We start from the raw sequence: 25091 nt of genomic DNA on the forward strand, positions 1-25091 counted from the left end.
CGCCTGACCACCCCCGCCCGCCCGCGCTCTCGCCTCGCCGCCCCGCCAGGCCGCTGCCTGCCGCTGGCCCGGCCAGGCCCCCAGGGGCCGGGCTCCGCCGCCTTCGTCCTCCCCGTCCCGCCCTCCCCGCCCGCCTCTCGCTTCCCCCCACCCCCTCCCCGCCGCCGGGGCTTCCCTTCCCTCTTCATTCAGCGCTGCGTCGCCGCTGAGCGCTCGCCGCGCCGCTACCCCAGCATGTCCCGCAGCCGGGCTCCCCTCAGCGACCGGCCCCTGTAGCGCCTCCACCCGCGGGGGAGGCAGGGCTGAGGGGGCGGCAGGGGGTGCCGTTGCCCAGTCGCGCCGGGCACCGCGCGGCCATGGGGGGCTCCTGAGGCGGCCGAGGAGAGCGGCGGGGAAGCAGAACGCCTCGCCCCGCGGCTGCCACCATGGAGGCGCCGCCGCCGCCGCCACCCGGCGCCCCCAGCGCCGCGGAGCCCGCCGGCTGCCCCAAGGACACCGACCGACAGCTGCGCCTCCGCCTCTGCGTCCTCAACGAGATCCTCAGCACCGAGCGGGACTACGTGGGGACCCTCCACTTCCTGCAGTCGGTGAGCGACGCCGCGGGGCGCGGGCGGGGGAAGCCCCCTCAGGGGCACCGGGGGGACTGGGCGGGCGGGCGGCCCGGCGCGGAGCGGAGCGGCTCCTCCCCGGGCGGGCCGGGGGCTGCGAGTGCGTCCCGGCGGCGCGGCAGCGCTTGGCGCAACTTGTGGGAAGTGCCTGGGGCCAGGCCCGCTCCGCCGAGGGGGAGTTTCTTCTGCTCGAGAGGCTGGGGGGAGGATGTGCGAGGGGCCGGCGTGGGTCCGCCGTGGGCAGAGCGGGACCGCCAGCAACCGCGTTTTCTCCTCCGGTGAGGAAAAACCCTGCCGCCGGAGCGATGGAAGTGCCGGATCTCGCAGCATCCTGGCCGTGCTCTGGCCGCTGGGCCGGGGGAAGCACGCGGGCGTCTCTGCTTCGCTGTGGGGTGACAGGGACGGATCCAGAAATGAATGTGCTTTTCAGAATGCCTCATCCCTTTTGTTGTTGTTCAGAAGTTGCTGTTACACCCACTTGGAAACTCTACCCTTACTGCCTGTTATTTATAAATAAATATTATATATATTTTGCTGTAGTGGTAAACATAAATATGTGATTGGGCCGGGTGAGTCTGTGCATGTGGAGACAATTATACCCGCCCTCTGAAATTATCCACGGACTAGTTCAGAAATAAAAACTCCATCTGGATATTTCCTTTTTCCTATATAGGCTCTAGATGTGGAATTCATCAGCATACCACCACACTCCTGCAAATAACTAGAAGAGCCTGCAGTAAAAGTTACTAGATAACAGATATGCCATAAAAAAGAAGAAGAATAAACTGTTTGATCACACAGAGATCAAGAATCAAAGCAAGGGAAGTCTCTGCAGAGATTTCTAAAAGATTGGACAGGGCAGAAATTCTTTCTGGTGTTTTGCTAGATAAGTACTAAACTGTGTTTTCATCTAAATGGGCTTACACCCTGGACCCTTTTTGACTTGTCTTTCTGGCAAGGTTTTTGTTTGTTTGGTTTTTAAAATCAGTTCGTCTTCAGTGTTTTTCAGATTCACCCAAGTGGCAAACTGTCTAGCATAAAAGATAAATTAAAAGGATGTGGTTGCTTTATGAACTAGTCTCTACTTAAATCCTCCTTTTCTCTCTCAAATAGTTGAACTCAGAGTCTTTAATTTCAGAAGGCTTCTGACTGACGTGCCAGTTAGCTTCCTTTAGAACTGGGATTCTGTCTCAGTGTGAGGAGATTCTTAAAAAAGCTTCAAGTTGCAGAAGTGCCCCACCCTACAGACAAAACAAAACAAAAAAACCTCAGAAAACTCCTCTGTCCTAAGTACTGAATTTGAGTTTTTGTCAGCTGGAGGCTGGAATGCAGATTCAAGCTGCATGTATTTTTAGCTTCAGTTCTTACAGCTAAATACATTCACAGCGTTAACTAATGGGATTTTCATATATTGAAAACCAAAACAAATATTTTATTTATTTATTTATATTCATTAACTTGGCAGTTTTCATGAGAGCCGTAGTGAGTCATATGCCTTAGGTAATGGCAGGAGAAGATACTTACAGAGTATTCTTGGCTGTGGTCTCAGGATGGCACTCAGTCAGAGCCCTTCACAGTCACTTTGTTACTGGCTACTAGGTGTAGATTGGCTGTAGTATCTTGGGGGGGTGATTCTGATCTGATGAGCTTTACCCTCCGCTATGGAGTTTGTGTTTTGGTAATTATGTTTGAACAAAGCACTGAGGGATAGGGTCTTTCCTATCTCTAGGCCTTGGTTTAGAACAGCATTCACACACAGGCTTAACTTTAAGCGTGTGTTGAATGTTCATGTGCTGTCCTAAATAATGACAGTTCCTTCAGTCATTGACCTAGTTCTTATGGGCTGAATTGCTATACAACTGCATTTGGATAGTTGAGTGGTGTTGGCACCAAGGAAAGAAGAATGAGGATCTACTGCAGTATGTGAGGGGAAAAAGAGCAGTAGTGGGATGAAATTTTTAAAAATAAAATTTGGAGTGAGAAATATTTTATGCATAAATTTGGTGGATGGCCATAACTTAATACCTTCTAACAAGATACCACAAAGGAAGGAATTCTGCCCTGCCTCCCACATTGGACAGCTGACATGACATGCAAGGATAATATAATCTATACAGTCACTGGAATTACAGGCAGCTATAGGGCAAAAGTTTTGCCTTATGACACTAATAAAAGTAATGCTGTAGCACTGGGACCCTGTATTCTCAAATCTACTTGGGCCTCACAAATAAAAGTCCACTTTACTCCCATTAGTTTGTTTTTCTGAGTGCTTGGCATTACTGCATAGGAACTGCTGCTCCTGCCCCATGGGTCTCTTTCTTACCATCTCATGTTCTGTGCGAGTAGCACTTACCCAGTGCAAAACAAATGTCAACTATTACACTTTCTGGGGTAATGCACCTAGTTAACACTCAAACATGGTTGGGTGATGTTAGTTTTTTTTTTTTAATTGTGTGAATTGTACTGAAATTGATTATACTTCCATATGTTGCAGAAGCAATTTTGGCTGTAGTGGAGAACAGACTGCAGTTCCTCTGTGCAGGACAGCTGTAGTTCCCAGATCTTATGGAAAGTTGTTCCTGTCAAACATGAGATGGCATATATATGCAGGGTACAGGTTCCTTTGCTTAAGAAACTTTAATAGCTTTGATAAATAAAGGAAGGCTAAATCTCATATCTTTCTGTTGTCAGAATGAGTTTTCCTTAGGTAGGATGGGACAGTTGTGCTTTAGAAAAAGGTTAGGTGAGGGAATTTGTGCTCTTTGTTAAATATTTGCTATTGAAGCCCTAGTCCTCATTAAGTATTCTCAATAAACAATGTTTTAAAAAGCAAACAACTAAATTCTATGGGTTTATTCACAGCACTGAGGTTGCTTGCTAGCAGCAGCTTCCTGTGTTCCCTGGTAATGTAAAAGAATCTCTTAAGTATTTAATACTATGGATTTGCAAATAAATCAAAGTAACTTTGATTTATTAAGAGTATTTTGGTCCTTTTTAGAAGACTAATAGGTGACCATGTTAAAGGAAAGGTTTCCTTTTTCTTTTCTTTTTTGTATGCTTAGAAACTTTTTCCCACTAAACTGCAGGGAAAGTAGGTTCGCTGTAAACATAAGGACTCAATCCTTATTTGCTTTGCCTAAAAGATTGTGGTCCTTATTTTGCTTCCATAGATTAATAAAGTGGATATCATTAAAGTTCTAGAACATGGAGTTCTCTTTTCTCACAATAAAAATTGTGTTAGTCACCATGAAGAACATTTTGCTATGAGTTTTGTACTCATTTAATAAAAATGCTCCAGACGTTTACCTATTTAAATAAAATTTAGTCTCTAGAATCTGTTATATTTCATACCTCAAGTAATTCTGACAAAAGGAGTTATATCTGCAAATTTAACTTAGATGTCCTGTGCTACTACAGCTAAATTAGGCTATTCAGACTGTTAGGTTTAATACATAGAGTTAATTTTTCACTGTGTATGTTGTTTGTAACATTTTTATTCCATTGAATTTTGGACACAAGAAGGTGTTCCTAGTCAGTTTTGCTCCTGTTTAGTTTCTGGTACTCCTGTTGATAGGTTGTGTTACAGTATTACATATCAGAACTGTGGAGAGAATGAAACCCAGTAGCTTTTCTCTGTGGTTTGTTCCAGATATCACAAGATGAGATGATCAATTCCAAGGGATATAGCTTTTTTTTTTTAAACAGAGTCTGGATTTTATGTTAAATGGTAATACAATACAGATACGATACTCATATGCATATCATGATTTCGATAGTCTTACTTTTCTTAGATTAAGCCTCAAAATGAGGGGTTACCATGCTGAGAGAGTGCAAACTTTTTTCTACCAGCTCACAGCTGATGATCTGAAGTTATTGATTTAATTATTAATATGCACATGCTGTATGGTGTCCTGTCTTATACCTGCCTAACAAAATGGCAGATGATGTGGCAAAATACGGAACCTTCCTTGAAGAAATGTTGTGTAAATCAGGAGTATTAATAGATAATACTGCAGTTATGCAGATATGTTAATAACTTTACTAATAAAGGCTCATTACACAGCCAAACCTTTTAAGCAGCAGGGAGAACTACCAGGAATGGATGAAAACGTACTGCTGCCAACATCATTAAAGAACTACTTATTGAATAAGAAGCAAAGAGGAAAATTGTCAGAAGCTAATGGAACTTTACTAAAAGTTACTGATGGAGTAAGATAAAGTTCAAAGAGATAAAGGCAGATAATTCTCTTGTAAGTCTCTGGTGAGATCATAAACCATAAGGATTTTCAGTCTCCAGACTTCAAGATTCAATTAATCCTTTGCCTACCTTTGGCTTCTTTTTACTCTCTGCAACATATGCAGAGATGTTTACATTTTATATGTGATCTTGTAAATATTTCTTTCTATGTGACAAAATTAAACCAGGTGATAATTTTGTTTGAGTGACCAGTTGCTTAAATGTCAAAGCATCTGTCTGGTGGCATGCAGTCTTGCACATGAATATGTGGCTGACAGCAGAGTCTTTGGGTACTGAGGTGCAATGTCTGCACATTGCAGCCCTTAAGCTTACCCGTTCTCTGGGTATCTGTTCTTGCCTGTGTTGTGAATATGTATGGAAAAGTCACAGACAACTCATTGAGAAAAGGAAGGTTGTGGTTTGTTTGAATGCCGCATGGTCGTTCCACAGAATCCCAGTCAAATACGTGATACTAATATTGCAGTAATTAAAGACCAGCTTTCAAGTAAGGAGAAACAGGAGCCCTGAGCAAATTCAGACATACTCATAGACCATCATTCTAAAAATAGATTGAATAGTGGGTACACAACAGTTAGATGTCAGTATTTAAAGGTTTGGTTTACCAGTTTGTAGATATAATCATATGAATTACATGTGAAAGTGTAGTAACAGTAATTATCCAATACACTAGATTGCAAAGGTAGGTATTTTGTTGCATAGACTTTTTTTTTGCCATCCTTAATTTCACTGAAAGCTTAGCTCTAACCTGCATGTGCAGCTTCCACAACTTAGGTAATTGCAAGTATATAAAGCCAAATTGTTCTCCACATTGTGTGTAAATATGGCTCTTTCATCTTTCCAAAGACAAACCACCAACTTGTAAATTTTAATGTCAGAATGACAGGATGTACTTTTAGCTTTAACTTTCATGCAGGCATGAACACAGTATGAAAGGTGAACTGTCCTTATCAGATGGGTATCAAGTTGGATAAGTAGTTGTACCAAGACTATTTTTAGGTTTTAATATTATGCCATCCTTCATTTTTATATGAAGACATCTCATCAATTGTATAAATATGTTATGTTAGTACAGGTGCCATCAGAGAAGTTAACCCACATCCTACAGACTCAAAATATTTATGTTATGGTCCTTTTTCTTGCTTGCTTTGTTGTTGTAATTGATCTAGTATCTCTGGATTTTGCACTCCACCCATCTTGAAATATGATAAGCATCACAGGCTTTTTTTTTTTTTTTTTCTTAACCATATTTCACAATCTTGTTTGCATCCAAGATTAGGGCTCTGGTGCTCAGATAGAGTAACAAACAGACCATTTGTCTGGGTTGTGAGGTGTGGTTTCCTGTCTTACCCTGTTCTCTGCCCGTTTCATCCTCAGTAGGTACAGATAAACTCTGATTCTGGAAGGTGAACCATATGGTTTGGGTAATGTTGCTCCTTTATTATGAGACAGCTAAAAGAGCAATTGGGGAGAGGAAGGAGATGGAAAAGGAAATTTGTTTGGAAGAAATCTAAATTAGCTTTGCTGTTCTGTTGTTTTGGTCAGTTAGTCACATGCACTCACCTACAGCCAGTTGTTACAATTGCAAATGATCAAGATTTTCTACTGTTGAGTCTTAACAACATGGGACATTTTTCTTAAAAGCCCAGTTCCTGACACTGAGGAAGATTGCAGCTTTCATTTTAAATTACACATCTGTAGGCCTTCTAGTTGTAAACAAAGTTTGAAGATAATAACATCAGCGAAACATAAATGCTCATGAGTTTTCAGGGGCTTGTGTTATGACTCTTGAATATTTGGGGCTGGCAATTCTGCTAGTAGACTTTTCTATTCAGACTAAGTGTAGTGCAAAATTAGCTGCTAAAGGCTGAAATGCAAACAGATTAAAAGGTTCTTTTGCTCTGGATACAAAGAGAGAATGTGAAGAAAACAGTCTGGATGTAGAAAGTGAAGCAGAAGTGAAAAACAGAAAAGCAAAACAAAGCAGAGAAAGCTCTGAAAATATTTATTCATCTGAGCCTGTGGTCTGCGGAGCCCAGTTTACAAGCCATGGGTCTAAGAGCAGGGATGGAGGATACAGAATTCCCAGGTTCTCTTCTGCTCTGAGATGCATGTCTGAGCTTGATTTTTCACTTGGAAAATTGTGTGACCAGCCCATGCCTTTTGCAGTGAGGCTTTACAAATCAAAGGTATATAGGAGTACATCAGATTTTTGCTATGAACAAAGCTGTTTAGTTCTTTTTGCGCTCGACAGAATCTCCACCATGAGAAAATATCAATAAATCCCTTATGTAGTTTCTCCAGTTTACTGACACACAGGTGAGAACTAGAACTCCTTTCCCTTTGCTTCCCTTAGCTCATTCCAGCTTGGTGTGCATCTGACCCTTGTTATCCTTTATCTCAGACCTACTTTGGTCTCGTTACATCCTTCAGAATGAGGTGTTTGACCTGACTCTGGCTCTGCATCGCTCCCTCCTCTCAATTGCACTGGTATCGTCAATCAGCCCTTTTGCCATTTGTCCCTCCCTCTCACTCCAGGGATGCCAGTTGTTGTCTGAACATGTGTCATGATCTTTGGGGGGGAGGGACAGGTTGGCTGCCCTCTGTTTTCCCAGCGCCACGCTGGTGCCTCTGCAACAAAACTCACTTGCAATAGCAGTCTGGGAGGTGAGTGAGTGTACGGGAGGGACAGAGACCCTGGGCTTTGGTAGGAAAGGGCATGTGGATCAAGAAGTGAAACAAGCACCGCAGATAGCAGAAATTATTTTAGTTGCTCCACACATAGGTGAATGCATGTTTGATTTTACACAATTTGTGCCTGGTTTTTGCGGGAAGCAGACTGATACCCATTACGGGAGCTTGTTTGTCCCTAAATATGGGAAGAGAAGAAGTTTGAAAGCTTTGCTGATTTTCCACTTCCCAGGTCACACAGTGTTTGTGCCATAGGCAGGAGTACTGCTTTGCAGGAGTGGGAAATGTGGTTCTACAATTTTTCATCATATCATAGAATCATGAAAAACAGTCTTGGAGAGGATCTTGACAAACCATCCCATCATGTTATGATCTGAAAGGAGGGGTCATTTCTGGTGGTTTATCCTGGTGTTCAGACGTCCTTATTATTAGAAATGTCTTCCTATGCCTAACGTAATGTCTAATCTCCTTTTTTTTGCAGTGAGCACAGAGGTGATCTTTCTCTTTGCATCAATCCCTCAAGTATTTAATGGATGTTTTCATATTTCATTTCAGACTAGACTAAATTGTCAAATTATTTAACTTTTTTTCTCAAAAACTATTTCATTTTACCTCTGATAATTCCTGTGCTATTATCTGGATTCTCTAATCTATATTTTTCTCGAACTCTCGTGCCCAAAATGTAGGTACAAGACACTCCCAAGGTTTTAGCAGTACTGAGTGAGGGAATGGATTGCTTCACGTTTTTTGTACATTATACAGGAGTATTATTGTAGCACAGGAGCCTTAAGAAAGGTGTATCTGAGGTTGTACCTGTATTTGAGGACAACTCATTGTTCATACCAGTGACCGTGACTAGGTGTCTGCATAGAGGATTTATGGGAGCAGTCTAATACTTAGAATTCTGGGATGTACCCTGGAAGGGCAACGCTGAATCCTCCTTAAGGGGAAGAGAGTGATGTGTTTTCAAGCCAGCTTTCCTGTTCAGACCCTGGCAGTCCCAGAGGCATGCCACTCTGAGAGGGTATCTAAGGCTTGAAAAAGCAGGATCTCCCAAGTGCAGTGTCTGCCTGCAGGCATCCAGATGAGTCCATGACAAATGAAGCTTTAGAGAAATTACTTATTTCTGTTGCCTGCCTATTGTTTCCTTCAGGCACTTGCAAGAAAATATAAGGGACTATGTGTGAATTTCCCTCTTCTTTCCAGCTGTAGAATCCCTTTTCTGTTGTTTTTGTTTCTAGCCTCAAATGGATTCTCAGCCTGCAATGGGTGTTTTCTTGGTAAGGGCCTTGCACAGTTGTAGTGTGTTTTAGGATGTAAATGGTAATGTATATTTTGACTTTGGTGATGCTTGAAATCACTGTGCAATGGCAGTCTATACTGGTCACCACCAGACAGAGTACTGCTCACCCACATATATCTGCTTGTCCCCTAGGCCTTCGTTATCTGCAAAGACTGCCATCAGTTTTCTTGCACGAAATGGGAATTTAATGACAAAGCTTTGCAGAAACCTTATTTGACCTCTCAAATCTTGTTAGACGAGGCCTTTCCTATGGCAAAGACTTTCGAATCTCCTGCACTTCATCTCCTTTTTTGAGATACTCTTGAAATTAGGAAATAGAAATATATTCTGTGGACTCATCTAGTTTGTGAAGATTTTTTTTTTCATTTGCAAATAGCGATTGCCATGATTGCAGAGATCTGTTTTGTGGATCAAATCTTTGAAATTGTCCAGAATGGTTGTATCTCCCAGTTTCTCTCATTACATGGCAAGGTTTCTTTGCAGCCTTCTTTCAGCCAGGCCCTTTTGTTTTGTGCTTTGTTTTGTGCATGAAACCATGTGTAGTCCACTAATGCTGCTACTTATTACCATTGTCTTTGTGTTGTGGTGGGATACTTAATCCGTATTTACACAGCAGTATTTCCATTAAATGCTCTGAATTGACAGATGATCCCTTGATTAGTGCAATCAAAGGTGATGCTGTTTCGGAGTGCATGAAGGCTGTTTGAATTAAGGATGTAAAAAGTGGGGTTGGACTTGTGGCATAGGGTGGTTGCTATTTCCTCCTCTGTTAGGGTGGCTTCAATCCATTCCTCCCCTGCTCCCCTTTTTGTCTCTGTTTCTGTCTCAATATTTTCTGTTCTGTTTTCAACTTGTGTTGAAGCAACCAGTCCTGTCTCTTTGAAGGATGGACTGGAAGCATCGCTATCTCATCATGTTTCTTATCTATTTTGAAGAGTTCCTATTTCGCAGTGGGAATCACTGCAGCATTCTCAGCCTTGAACAGCTAGAGGCAAGAAAGAGATTTGAAATATGCAACAATGTCATTTCTCAATCAGCTATAGAGACTTCATTGTGGAGCAATGCGATTCATGCAAAGCCATCTCTCATACGGAGACTGAATGCTACCTTTTACTACTTCTGCCTGCTGGATCACAAACTGAGGCTTGGACTGGGGGTTGCACCAACAGCATGCCTAAGACCTGAGCAAAGTATTGGATTTAAATATTACTGCAGATGAAGATTTCTGCTTGATTGCCTAGCCAACCCTGATTAAAGCTTTAACACTGCCTTCTGCACAGACGATCGAGTCAAGCTGTAGCGGACATTCAGAACTGCAGTAGATCTGTACTGGGAGAGAACCTCGGTGGGCTAAAATACTTGACTCCTGCATGTACACTCTCCTTCACCCTTCTGTAGAAGCCACTCATCTGAAGAGGCCTTGCCTCTCTTTGAACTGCAGATCTCAAGACCAGAGTAAGATAAAGCAGCTCTGTGGTGAGAAAACAGTTCCTTCACTCTTCCTAATGAGCCCCCCTCCTTAGAAGAATAACTCATTGCTTACACAGCTGATAGCCATATGTCAAGCCATGAGATAGTGATTGCCCAAAGCTGAATGGGAGCTCTGATAGGCCCCTTGAAACCTAGTGACAGAAAGACAGGTATTGACCATTCTGGGCATCGTGACGCTTATGTACGCCCACCTGCTTTTTCACCTAGTGCTATTAGCACAAGAACTTGTCACAAACTGGCTGGCAATGTGACTTCCTGCAGTTCTGGAAACAGCTGCAATTTTATGTCATATATCTTTGAGTTGCCAAGAGGGCAATAGATTTCTACACCTTGATTACTTAAAGATTAAGATGGTTACTGAGATGATGGGGCTGTGGAACTGAGTTAAAGGAACATTTATGTTCATGTAAGGATATTGGGTCAATCTCACTGCTATTGCCATTGCTATAATTATTGTTATGGAAGCATAACAGTCATACAAATAATACCTTCATGCAATTCATCTGATGTCTCATGACTCATGGAGTAAATTTTGTGACCCTTCTCAACCCGACTTTCATTTTGTACTTCTGGTTTTGCTTGTGGTCAGTTCTTGTGCCAACAGGTTAATTTGTTGGTTCCCAAACCATTTAGCCTGCATAAAATGAGGACACTTGTTTTTCTCCTAAACAAGCACTGCCTTTTAGTCATTAAAAATCTTTGTAGACTAGTCATCATTTAGTTGGCCCAGTAATACACTTTCAGGGTTTTTTTGTTTTTTGTTTTTTGTTTTTTTTAAAGGGAGCAAACAATCTAATATGCAGGGTGCTGATTATATATTCCCTGTGGATTTGTCAGTTGTTTAGTTGCCACTCTCTGAGAGTTAGGGCCAACATTTTCAGGCCTCCTTCAAGCATATATTAGGAACTGCTTGGCTGTATGTTTTGGGTGTGAAACTTGATGTGATTGAGCTAGGAGTTTGACTTGCACAAATCAGGCTGCTGGTTTAATTGTGAACCAGCGTCACTACCAGTGATACCAAACCCACGTTCTTTCTGCTAACGTGTCTTGCCCTAATGTGTCAGAATGAGCAAATATTGATCGCTGAAAGGTCACACTACTCACCCCTTCCCTGAGTGGACCACTTTTAAAGAGAGAGGCTAGCACAGTCCTTTGCAACTGGTGACCCTGACTACTGAGTTTGCCACCAAGGAGTGATGCTTGTCTTTGTGATCTGAGCAAGTTATTAAGAAACAGCTTTGAACCTGTGAGACTCATTTTACTGGATGGCTGTCAGATGTTAACTACCTTTGTACGTGATAGAATGGGCTTAGATTTAAAAAAGCATAACATCATCATCCACATCTTCTTACACATTTTCTCATCTACAGTAAATCACTTCAGCAATAACACTTTTGTCTTGAAAGTTTTGCCTGCTTGTGCTTCTGGCATCCTAGTGTGGTTTGAGTAACTTGGAACAACCTGCCATGGGATACATGAGGGAAATACATGTCAGGAAAGAGGGGAAAACATAAAAGGTTGCATTTGGGGATTATTTTGGAGGCTGAGGAAGCTGACAATGAGAGGAGTTCCCTGATATTCAAAGCGTTGTGTGTCACTGTTGAAGGGCCCTGCTTTGGGGACAGACTCCTGATAAGAATTTGCATTTTAGTGAGTTCTTATCTCAGATAGGTGGGTGGGTTTTAGCTACACAGCAAAGCCTCTGGTCCCATGGGACTTTCTGTCTAATCTAACAACTGCTTTGAATTCATCACCTCACAGGGAGCCGTTTGCTGTTAACCTCATCACTAGGTGGCTAAAGAAGCCCCTTTCATTTTGTTTGAAGGGGCAATAACAGAAGGTTGTAAAACTTTTGACCTGGTAAAATGTTTTGGACTCTGAAACCTGATTCTTAAACAGCATCCAAGTTGTTGTGGGAACAACGGAGAAGCCTAATGTAGGTATATATGAGCAGGCTGTGTGCTATTTAAAATGTAGGTCACAGAGGAGAAGGCATGGAGGCAAAAGTTTATCTGTCTTGTTAGATCTGAACAGTGGTTAATGCCCTGTATTGTTAAGCAAGAGACTTAGGCTACAAATGTAGTGAACAAAACAGTGCCAGGCTTTATTCTTTGGCCCTGAGGCCAACTGGCATGATGTGGTCTTGTCTTGTACCACTGAACTCTCTGAGTCTCAAAGTAGGATGGCTGCATTCAGACTGCCTGTTGGGAATGGTCCTTGGCCCATTCTAACTCTGGCACCATGCCTGAGAATTGTTTAGGAGAATGCTAGTAGGCCTGGGCCAAAGGGTGCCAGGAAATATTCTAACAGTTTTCTAACAGAATTGCAAGGCTCAGGCCCATGTCCTGGCACTGTTAGCTTACTAGGCTAGGCATAGCTTGAGGTCCCACCCTAGGCTGTGGCACATCTTGCTAAAATAGGACTCTGGTAGAACGGTGATGCCTGTGGCAGAGCTGACACCCAGACCCAGTGCTACCTTTTCTGTGTTGGTGGCTGGTGCGGATGAGTTTATTTCTGATGCTTGGTTGTTACGTGAAAGTTGTAGGTGCCAGGCCAGAAGTGTTGGCAACATGTTTTGTCAGCCTTCCTTAGATTTTTGTTATTACTGACTCTGTTGTCATCATTACTTGAGGTCTTCTCTTTTCTTGATCTGTGGAGGAGGAGACAGAAAGGAAATACAGTTTGAATGGGTGGGGACTACTTTAGGACAGTGTGAAAAGGAACTGGATGTTAATTACCTAATTCTGAGTGTCATTACTAACAGTTGTGAGCTGAGCTATCGTAGACTGAAAGCACTTTAGTCCTTCACATGAAGTGCCGCTTGCTCATTTCTGTTTTATTTACTTCCCTTTTTATTGTGGAAAATCAAAGCCTTTAAATGGTAATCACTGGACAGTTGCATATAATTTTTTAGCTCATATCCCTCTGGGTGCTGGTGGTTCCGTCTCTGTGTTACTGACACTGTACTCAGAAATCAACTCAGATGGGAAGCAGCTGTTTGTGAGGAGAAGGTGTTGACAAGACACAGAATAAGGGAAGAACAGCGGGGGAAGATTTCTAAAGAGGGCTGCAGAAATGTGTTTGCTATGAGTGTTCAGTTGTCAGAGGCATGATCCCTCTAAACAGGAAAAGGAGAGAGGCTATTGGGAAGACACTTGTCCCAGAGTTTGGCTCCTTTGTCAGCTCTTAAAACTTTACATGTGAAGCTATCCCTGTTGCAAATATGTCTCCTTCTTTGCATTGGCACAAGTGTTTTGCTCACATGTGAGGAGAATGTGTTCTGAAAACTTGCCAGTAAATAAATAATGATTTTCAGGCTATACAGACCAAAGATAATTTTTTGGGGGAGGTATAGTTGAAAAGTGAGATTTACCGATTAAGTTATTTATACAAGACAAAAGTACCACTGGAGTTTTCAACCTAGTCATTAAGTGGTACAGGGTACACAAAATCTAGTGCATTTAGTGTTGTGGTATCTGTTTTGCTGGGCTTCTTACTGAGTCAGACCTCCAGCTTTGCCATCACTGAATTTCTAGAATTCTGCTGCATTCAGTCCTGTGGCCTTCACATTGCACTCACATTCTTGATTTACCATTGCCTTCCCTTGCAGTGGATTGCAAAGCTGTTGCACAAGGACAGGTAATCTTACTGTACACCTTTTTTTCACTTCTGTGCATTCCTCCTTCTCTGTTCAGCACTTACAAGTAGTATTTGCCAGAGTAACTGCACTTAGAATTAGGGAGCAAGAGCAAAAAGCATTTGGAAACAAAAATGGACCAATAAATTTCAGGTATAGTCAAGGCTTTTGAACTAAATGCGATTGGAAAGAGTATTGGTTCTAGATGAATGGAAGAAGTCAAAAAGAAGGACAGATCAGTACTTCTGGAATTAAAACAGGTCATTGCAGACATACTACATTATTACATAGTCTTTCACTATTTACCAATGATGATGGTTCTCTGAAAAAATCAGCTGTGGGCGGTTCCTGTTGTTATAAATTAACAATTGTGGACTGTTTTTATTACTTTGCTTTGGATTTCATTGTTGGTTGGGTTTGGGTTTTTTGTATGTTTGCCAAATGGGGCAAAGCTTTCTTAGTCTTTACTCAGTGAGCAAAACATTCCCTGAAGAAATGCATATCTTCCTTTTTTTGACTGTTAAGCCTCTCTTTCTTTAAATATTTAATGTCCACAGCTGCATCTTGATTCTGATATGGTGAACAGATCAAGCTGATGAAACTTTGCTTTATGGATGGATTTGTTGGTGAAGGGTGCTGGAAGTTTTCGGCAGTTACACTCAGTAGCAGAGGAAAAGGAAAACAGAAAGATTAATTAGGATGATATTCTGTTTTGCATTATGTCTGGTAGAGCACCTTTTGAGATTCTGGTATCTCTATGGACTTTATCCTGTGGGGTGCTGAAGCCAGGAGGAGCTCAGCCTCTTCTAGCAGGTGCCTATCACCTTGCAGTATCAGCATCTTCTGTGTATAGAATATGAACATCATGAACAGCAAGGTACATCTGGGAATTTCACTCTGACCTCTGTTTCCTTCCCCATTTAAAACCAGCTTAATATGCATTTTGATGTCAAATAAATCTAGAAAGAACAGCCAGCCTCTTGATTGGTTTTGTCTGTTATACTGTGTATGCAGTGTATATGTGTGTGTCATAAGAGATCCTTTTGCACAATAGAGGCCAATGCATCTTTCTTAAGCAGTTGCACAAGAAAAGCCACAATATTTGGAAAGTAAAGTATGAATCAAAACTTTTACAGCACACAACCAGAGGAACTGAAATTTGCAATCAGCAAGCAAGAATTAAATTGCAGTGGCAGCAGTTGCTACATCCAGGTGGTGTGTGTTTGGAGGCAAGGCTGCATGACATCAGTTCTCTTTTAATGTGGTTCTGGGTGAGCTTCTGGGGCAGCATGGTATCAAAAAACAGCTTAACCCAGTGGAAAGAAAAATCTCAGGCTATTTTACTTAGAGAAGAAGAAAATTTTGCTTTGAAGTGCATTAAGAATAAAGATACTAGTCTGTGTTTATGCAGCACTTTTTTGGCTGTATTATCTCAAAATAGAAAACCAGTATTTAGCAGATGGAGAAACTGAAGCACAGAAAGGCAAAATGGTCCAGAGGTTGCAGGGGAAGTAACTAACAGAGCCAGCAACTGAAGCTGAATATCTTGTCTTCATTCCTTACCTCTTTTAGGAAAAAAAGCAGAGCAAAAGATGTCGCATAGGCTATACTTCTTTTTTGTGAAAAAGTGTAACAAAAATTTTAATTCTTTAATTCAGTCTTCTGGCAACCAGCTGACACATCCTTGGCAGTTAGTGCTTGATGAATTGGTGGTCTTAGCTCAATTCCAGGGGGACTGTTAGGCATAACCAGAAGCAGTATTGACAATCTTTGTGCACAGACCAAGAATCAATGGGGATGGGAGGTACTAATGATTTTCCATTCTGGGAGTACCTCTGCTGGATGCCAGAGACTGTGCTAGGAGAGTTTTCCTGCTGTAGTCCTGTGTGAACATTTGGTGTAGAATGTAAGTCTTGGCTGTTCAGGAATTGCCAGTCAGCAGCTTCCCATTGCTCTCAGTGAGTAGTAAAAATGTAAATAAAGAAGCTATGTTATGTCTCAGAATTACTCAGTGGCAGTTGTCTGAACAGTTGTGCTTATGCTAGAATCTCAGCAAGTGCAAGTGCAAACACTCAGACATCTGGTTGCTTCACACTTGCCTAGTCTGCTTGTGTATGTGTTAGCTGCTGTAACTAACTCTTCTCAACACTATGCAGAAGTGCTTTTTAAAGCTGTAAGTGCAAGCCTGAGTTCCGCAATCAAGCACACATTGAGCACAAAGGGTGTAAAAGACAGAAATGAAGTGAAAATGTCAGTGGTTTGGATGTACTGCTGGTGCTGCCCCTGTGTTCACTAGGAAAAGCCAGTCTGTTCCAGCAAAGTAAAACTGTCTAAGGCCAGTCTGAATCCAAGGAGAGATTTGGAAAAAGTTTAGTTACAAAAGTCAGTATATAGAACATTTCACTTGTGTGGCTTCCCTGCACTTCTTGATTTTTGGTGAGGAGCTGGAACTGCAGAGTTGCCACAGAAAGGAGGTTTCTTCCTCTAATTTTTTAGCTCCAAGGTTCAGACTTACAGTTTTAAGGTGAATTAAAGAAGTAGTTGAATCCTGAAATTCACTGCACAAACCCATCCTTTGGGACAGGAGGGTCTATTTTTGGTATGTTTTGCACCTCTCGGCACACTTCTGATCTTCCAAGGCTTCAGCTGCCCGCTTTTCATTAATTTTGAAGATATATCTTCAGTCAACACCCTTGCTGGGTGTTGTCTTAATTCTCCTTATTTTCACATAAAAATACTTTTGTTCACTAGTTCTGACTGTGTCAGAGGCCACTATTGCCTTGTTCAAACTAACACAGTACCAAAATAAAAACAGTAGCATAACATATCTCTGCAAATCATGATACTGTTGAACCTTTTGACTAAGAGATCAGTGAGATTTTGAGGGCGAGTGGTTTGGGGAGAGGTGGAGTAATGCCCTCATAGGAACATTACTTTCCTTTTCTTTCACCCCAGCTGATGTAATCTTTCTAGAAAGCCAAGACTTACGCTTGAAACACCCGGTATGATGGGTACTGTTGCCCAAGATGGTGTTAGACTGTCTTTCTCCACTTCTCTCAGTTTGGCATCCCCGCACCAGTACAACCTCCTGTCGTGTCTTGTTTCCCACATCACAAATTCTTGGTAGTCCCCACATATATTTCTGTTCTGCTCCACTCCAGCAGTTTATGAGGTGGAGTGGAGGTACCTTTGTCCAAGGGGAAGGAGAGGAGAGAACATAGTGTTTTCAGCCTCCTTATACCTACTGCTGGAGCAGGGAAGTGACACTGTTGCATGGCTCAAAGGAGATGGACATGCGAAGGTCTGCGGGGACTGGTTGGTGCAGAGAACACAACATTAATATTGTGGATACTTTGGGATTATAATTTCAGTATTTCCTGGCCATTGCAAACAATTGGAAATGCCAGTGTATGTGATATGCCATTATCCTGGAATCCCTATTTCACATCATTATATTAGAGTACAGTAGACCAAACCAGAAGATATTCCCACCAATTTCACTCTGATTCACTGCTTAGGGCTTTGATTTATGTTTGTAAGCATGTTTAAGTGGGGTGACCATGACAGTTATCGCCGTGCCTGTTTGCCCTGCCACATTCCTAGAAGTAGAAGTCCCATGGTATGAATGGATGTCTGGGGTTTGTATCCTCAGATGCTATAGTTTACAGCTTAATGTATAAATGCAGAACTAAAGGCTGCAGTGGTTTGTTTAAATGCTTAAATGTTGAGTTGCAGAGGGTGGTGCTTAAGCAACAGATGCACATTCTGTGCAGCCTTGTCAGAGGCAGAGGTATAACCTTCAGGAGAGGAAGGAACAGAGAGTAGAGGACAAATAATTGCTTCAGCCATCTCATTTAAATCAGTTTGCAAATGAGAGCTACAGTCCTTAACCCAAATGCATGTTAATTACAGTTTATAGTTATCTGTAGGATGGCAACTAGAGTGGCTAAGGATTAGGCACTTGCCTATTTTGCCTACTTTAGACACAGTAAACACTAGGAAAGTGGTACGGAAGATACCTGGGGGCTTTCAAATACAGTATTTGCCAGAGCTCCTCTGTTGGAGGTGTGAGTTGGTGCTGTATACCCGGGCTGGCTGACGGTATGCTATGGATATTGGTTTTATTTGGACTGTGTGAGGGCAGTAGCTGTGAGGGTAGAAGAGCTCAGGCATGGCTCTGCTGTACAACTGCTTGCATCTAGACTGAGCTCTGATGGTTCTTCCAACCCTTTGCTGGTCACCTAAGTCATCTGCAATTAACCTCCACCATAAGACTAGAGCTTGCTTTTTGGAATCAAGAAATGTTAAATACAGATGATATTTGAGTGACAATTTCAAAGGAGGAAGAGAAACATGTGCTGTCTTAGTCTGCTTCTGTTTTCTAGGCTTATGTTATTTTCTTATATTTGCTGTGTAAGCAAGTTTCAGCTGAGCTGGTGGAATTGGTCAGAAGGGTTGAGACTTTTGGATGAAGTGAAAACAAATTCCCTAGGGTTTTTTTTTTTGTATGCGGGAAGTAATTTGGGCTTGAGTGTACTTTTTTCTGACTAATGATATACCAGCTGTGGCACTAGTGACAGAAATCTCATGATCTTTTCATTTCAGAGCTTCTTATTTAGAGATGTATTACCTGTCCATTCTAATGTACATTTAAGTGGAATTTGGCTAAATGAATAATTTGTCTTCACTCATCATTATATAAATTTTTTCTTAAAGGAAAAAAAAAGTATCTCTTTCCCAGCAGGCTAAACACCAGGTAGTGACATGAACCAGTTACAAATCTCGCTGTATGTTGTGTGTCTCGGTAACATAATATTCAGTTGTCAAACTTCCCTGTTTTTCTGGGGCAGCTGTGCTGCCTTTAGAAGCTTTTGGATAGGATGCACAATGCCATCCACCAGGAACGTCCCTCCAATTAGAGACACTCAGCATTATTTCCAGCACGTGCTTCTTCATATGAGTCCCTGTGATGCTGTCAGGATTCTGGGATGCCTCTCCAAAGGGGTGATCTGCTTTGGAGTACCTGGAAGAAAAAGGTTTGATGCTCTGTGGTATGTAGATCTCCTTAACAGCACTCTTCTGAAACAGGGGTTCTGTTTGTGCCCGATGAGGCAGTCCTTTTATCACACTTTGTCCTTGTTACTCTCTTTGTAGGAGTGAGGGAGAAGGAAGAGAAAAGATGTATATAAATTTCAGATTAGCTTCAAATGTGGAGCGAAGTTCTGATGTGCAATGAAATCCTATAGCAAGTTCTCTCTCCACATCTTTCTTTAATCAGCCCTGAAATGAGATCTATGTGAGGTGTGCATGTTGTGCATACCAGAATTTCATACCCAATGAAGAAGTTCTCATTTGTTTCAGGCAGAATATATTTCAGGAGAGAGATGGACAGTAACCATGAAATGCCAATTCTCCATGTGTTCTATCTCTTCTTGTAGAGATATGGGTGTGGGCAGGGGAGGGTTAGTATGAGACAGAAAGATATAAAAGTTTTTAATCTCGGATACCATCAACTAGGAAAGTTTTCATGGGTCCAGAACTTGAGGAAAGTAATTGTATGATGGTCTCCTGATTCAGGATCATGGGTGAATGCTGAAAAGTTAATTTAATCTTCAGAGCTATGGGGCAGGTTTTTTTGTTATTTTTCATGTTACTTGCACAAAACCATGCTTCTTCCTGCATTCATCTACCCTTACCATTCATTTGCCAGCTCTGATTGGAGCTGCCCTTATAGTGATTATAGTATAAAATAACTATTTTCAGAGTGACTCTAGTACTTATCTTTACCTTCAAGGTGATAAACAGAAGGGTGCGAACTGCTGAGAAATACAGTATCTTTTTTTTTTCCTTCATGTAAAGGTTCTCATTCATTTTGCTTATAAAGGAAGTATATACACAAAGATGTAAAGAAGATGGCAAGAGAACAGATTAGAAAAATAATCTTACATGTTTCAGATTCAGCTGAATTTATAGTCTGTGTGTATATATAAAAACTTAATTTTGCAGGCTGTATTACAAAAGCAGGAACGGTAATATTTCTGAAATACCTCTGAAATTGGTTTTCTGTGCAGTAAGTGGTGAATACACAACAGAAGAGGGAAGGGATTCAGTTAGGTTTGTACCCACACAAAAAGAGGTGTTGTGTGCAAGTCCCTGCCTGCATAGGGTCTGGGGTCCGCACGCTCTGCTGCAGGAAGGTACTGCACCCTGCTTACTGCCCAGGAAGAGTAAAAGATGAGGCCTGGCTAGAATACTGGCACCATCCTACACAAGCATCTTCTTTGGAAGTAAATTGCTGCTAGTTTGGAGCAGTTTCCTGCTTTCTATGTGTTTATGTTTTTAGTTTCTAAAACTTATGCCAGGATAGTTCCTCCCATACCACATATATACTTTGCCCATTTATTAATGGGATGTACCTTCTAGACTATAGCAGAATTATGGGATTCTTGTTTCTTGGTAGTGAATTCTTGGCTATTACTGATTCAAGTGGAGCCTTGATGAGTTTACATAGCAGTCATAACTCCAAATTCATAACCTCTTGATGTGTGGTACCAACTGCTAAAGCATGCATGAGCTGGAAATCTTAGCAGAGTCTGGAGTGAGTTATGGAGGGTATTCATGCATAAAGAGTGTGGTGCTAAATATTAGATGATGCTGCTCCTCCTCAGCAGCTCATAATCTGCTTTCCAGGTCTTGAATTCTCCAGCTGCAGTGGCTGTTTCTTCAACAAAACAAATCAAAGTAAAACAACAACAAAAAATTTGCTATTTTTTCATATACTACTATGTAAATCTTTCATTAACTAAAATGTCAGGGAGGTGTAGATTCACTTCAGTGGTGGAAACACAGTAGAAACTTCAGTCCTTGCTGCTCTGAATTTTAAGAGGTAAAAATGGAATCTACAAATGAGTGGAGGAAACTGAGGCCAGCAGTTCTTCAGAGGCAGAAATAACTTGAACAGAATAACGCGATTGCTCCAAGGGCGGGGTATGAGGGAGCAACAAGAAAGCATTTCTCTTCATTTCTGGGTGATAGCTTTCTTTGTTGGAGAACAGATGAGCTCACAGCACAGCCAAGAGTAGGAACAGTATGGCATAGGCACACCCCTGGAAGAGAAAAGAAAGGATTTTTGAAAAAAGAAGGAAAAGGCTAAAAAATCCAATCAGAAGACTCAGGAATTGCGATCTACTTTCCCTTAAAAAGCAACTGAAGAGCCGTTAAGCATGAGAAGACACTGAAACGCCATTTGTCTGACAAACTACTTATACCCTTTCCTGTGTGCAAACCCTAAGTCTTTGTATACAAGAGCAGGGAGCCAATCCATGTTTCCCTGTCTGGATTTGCCACCTAGAATGTACTGCTTGGACACTGTGCTAGTCGGCTTGTGCAGCCTTGGCTCTACTCATTAGCAAATGAGCTTGGTGATCATAGCGTTTACTGAATAAACAGCTGAATACCGGTCTGTTTTTTGTTTACCTGTGTTTGTGACAGACATAATCATCATATACGAGGACAAGGGAGGCTATGGGAGACAGTGTGGACATGGGAAAAAGATTAATGGGCTGTAAAGCAAGAATGACTAAATTCTGGAAAGCTTTTTTGCGTTCATCTGATACTGTTAAAAATCAGGCACAAGTAATAAATTCTTACACCTGTATGGCTAAAATTGAAAGAATTCTTCAATTATTTATTTTGTTATTGAAGTTCTTTGCTTAACAGGACAATGTCTAGTTTTGTGTATAAACTTCCCAAGTTGCTGGTATCCAGAAAAGAACAACGGGAATGTTCTAAAGCAAAACTTGAATGAGTTTGGATTGCTCAGGCTGAAAAAGTTGCTGAGATGAAGGGAGTAAACTCTTATCTGTATCCATAGTTGACAGGACAAGAAGTAATGGGTTTAAATTGCAGCAACTGAGAAAATTAGGAGATGCTTTCAAAAAGTCAGGATAATGAAGCAGTGGAGTAGGTAAAGGGAATGTTGTGAAGTGTCTGAAACTAGTTCTTGTTGAGAATGAATAAGAGGGACTGCTGACAGAAGCGTAGAAGATACTGTGCACCTGCCTTGGTGTACAGGGTGGCATTCTGATCTCTTACAGTCCTGGTTTCCTTCGTTCTTTGATTTTTAAATAGTGGAGAGGAATTGGTCAAAGGCTTTTTTAATTGCTTTTAGACAGCTTTCCTGTCTGATTATTTCCTCTTACCTTACATTATGTATTCATAACCCTTATCCTTTTGGTCTCATTGAAATTTGTGAGAGCTCTTTAATATATCTGAGTGAAAAATTGGGGAGTTTAGCTTGACATGTTCCTTTGGTGCCTCGAACTAAGCTGGTTGACACTATGCTGAAGCAAAGGAGTAGCTCACACAAGCTTGCTGAGAGCAGGCACAGTAACTTCCAGCAGCGAAGTGGTAACCAAGTGGAAGGGGTGGTGAAGTCCTAAATCACTCCAGTCCTTAGCAAAGTAAATGTGACTTAGCTTTGTAAGCCACTCTTAAACAAGTTATTCTAGCTTCTCCAAAAGCCAAGCATATTTAAAAACAGAACAAATCCCTAGAGACACATAAAAAGTGTGGATTCTTTTTTTGAAAAGTAATAGTACAACAAGTGAAACCAAAGTAATATTGGAACTACAAATTTTCCCAAAGTCAGAATGTGCAATCCAGTTTTACGATGCTGTTACCAATGGTAGGAAGAGGTACCGTGGGGGACATCCTGTGATACTGGGTGGATGTTTCACATTTGGAGGAGATTAATCAAGTAAAATTATTGCCTAGATCCTCCCAGGTAATTTCTTTTCTTTCTGGTTTCAAATATGTCCTGCAAATATGGTGACCTGAAGATTTTGTGGCAATCCATATATCATATTTGGAAGCTCTCACCTTGTATAAAATTAGCCAAAGTCTCTTTACGTGAGCTGGTTTATGTATTTTAAATTTATAATGTTTTAGAAAACTCCCTCCCTTTTCTACCTGAAAAAAATCAGATGGATTTAGACTATTTAGCATCCAAAAGACAAAAATATAAATTTGTGACATGACTGTCAAAATACTAATATCCTCCATCATATGAGGAACACAGTTAGTTGTTTTACACCTCTTTGTATGTTTTTGTAGATATGCAAAATCACCTCACTTGATTAAGAATTTTCTCCTAATTGGGATAGTGTGCAACTCCCACAGATTTCTGGGTAGTCACTTGGGTCAAAAGAATAACAGCATGTTTTGTCTGCCTGGATTCTCAAAGGTATAAATCACTGGACCATTTTCAATTGTACTTTGAAATTCTCTTTCCAGGTTCTCCTGGAAACTAGACACTGCCTGTCAGCTTTCCTTACATACCTGGCTCTGCTGTCTCTGCACAGAGGAGCACCATAGTAGAATGGAGGTTTGCTGTGCAGATGAAAGGATTTTGCCCATTGTTCATAAGTTACAATTTAGCTCCAGAACCTGGCTGGTTTCACCTTTTTTGAATGTTTTTGGCATCCAGCTGCCTCATTTCCAGCCATCTTTGTCCTGGCTAGTTTCATTTTGCTGTGAAGTGGCTTCCTCACACCACTTCCTTAGTGGTACAGCTGCATTTTTCACTCTTGTAGACAGCATTTTCCCTTTAGCACTCTTGCCTCTCAGCCTGATATTCCCACACTTTATAAATATGCTTGCAGTTGTGCCATAAGCTGTCCCTCCTTATTTATGGATAGAATTGCAAATTTGATCCAGATGGTTATGTTTTCTAAAGTCTGCTTCTGAAATCTGTTTGCAAGATACGATCTGCCTGAGCATATGCCTGATCGGCTGTTTTCAGGAGATCTCCTTTCAGGACTCCTGGTTATTTTTGCTGTATCAAAGTTGTGCTTCCTTAAATGCCTCGAGTCAGTTGGATTGGATCCTTTTGTTTGCAACAGCAGCACAGGCAGTGTCTAAAAGCTGCTAAGACTTAATTGTTACTTTGTCATAATAATTTCCAAGAGACTTTGTGCTCTTTGAGCTTAATGAGAACAAAATATTATTTTATGATATGTAGTAAAATGACGATTAATGATACCATTAGTAATAATTACTAGCTTTGTATCAAGAGACATTTGACAGTAGCTCTAGCTATAATAGGGGATGTGGTTTCTCAGAATGCGTAGCAGAGTGCCAGCTACATTTAATGATACATGGGCTGACTACCCAAGACCACTCGCAGCTTGCACACTATCCTTGGTTTCTCTTGTGGACTTAATCTCATACAATTTATATTGCCTCTTTTTCTTTTCTCTCCCTCTGTTATCTCTTTATGTGCTTATCCCTTTGTTCTCAAAACTGGAAAAAAAAATAATCTTCAGAGTATAGTGTGCCTTAGCATTTTTTCTTAAGCATGCAAATTATCACCGAAGGCCTTGAGGAGGTGTCTGACAGCTTCAGTTTTACGAAGTTGTATCTCTGGAGAGCAGAATAAAAAAACCCACAGTTGTATAGCAGAGGTGTGTAATGAAGTATGGTGAAGTCTGTGCTTCAGTCAAATTGAGACCAGCTTGTGGAATAAGAGTGTACCAGCACTGAAAGCCCCAGAACTCAAAACGCAAAGAATTAAAATACCACTCTCCCCACCCCCAGCTCCCCAAAAAACCCTACCAAAAAACCCTTTTGATTTTAAAGATGGCTAAATGCTTATGGTTGGTAGGCCTCTACTCTGTATCATTTGTCGGTCCATAATTGTCAGTTTATACATTCAGCTGCTTGTTCTTCTAGGTAGAAATCATGCTGGCAGTTTAGCAGGAGAAGCATGGGTGGCATTGTCTTTTCCATGGTAAACCTGAACTGTGCCTCTTCATGGGACAGGGCTCTGGTTTGTCCATGCATTTAAGTCTGTTAGTAGCTGGCTTTGAGGAGCTGAATAACTAATGACTGTGGGGGAAAAAGTAACACGAATGGCTTTTGTCCTGAGCTTTCAAATCACAGTGGTTGCATTGTGAAAAAAGAGACTTGCAAAACAGAAATGTTTTACCACCACCTTCCACAAATTCAGGGTCAGGGGAACTTAGCAAAACCTGCTTTTGAGCGTTAGTGCCACACTGCACAAAACATGTAGGACAGTGACCCAAAGCCTCTTTCAGGTGACCTCCA

At 41.5% G+C, this 25091-nt stretch overlaps 1 protein-coding gene across 4 annotated transcripts in view; it reads left to right on the forward strand.

The window, feature by feature from the left end:
- Nucleotides 1-172: 172 nt before the first annotated feature.
- PREX1 (phosphatidylinositol-3,4,5-trisphosphate dependent Rac exchange factor 1) overlaps nt 173-25091 on the forward strand; it is a 173207-nt gene continuing 148288 nt past the window's right edge. For all 4 annotated transcript variants that reach the window (XM_072879109.1, XM_072879107.1, XM_072879110.1 and 1 more), the window contains exon 1: nt 173-587. In XM_072879109.1, coding sequence (XP_072735210.1) covers nt 426-587 — 162 coding nt within the window. In that variant the 5' untranslated portion in view covers nt 173-425. The remainder of the gene's footprint in view (nt 588-25091) is intronic.

Source organism: Ciconia boyciana, chromosome 14, assembly GCF_034638445.1.
Source record: "Ciconia boyciana chromosome 14, ASM3463844v1, whole genome shotgun sequence".
In the NCBI taxonomy this organism is placed as follows: domain Eukaryota; kingdom Metazoa; phylum Chordata; class Aves; order Ciconiiformes; family Ciconiidae; genus Ciconia; species Ciconia boyciana.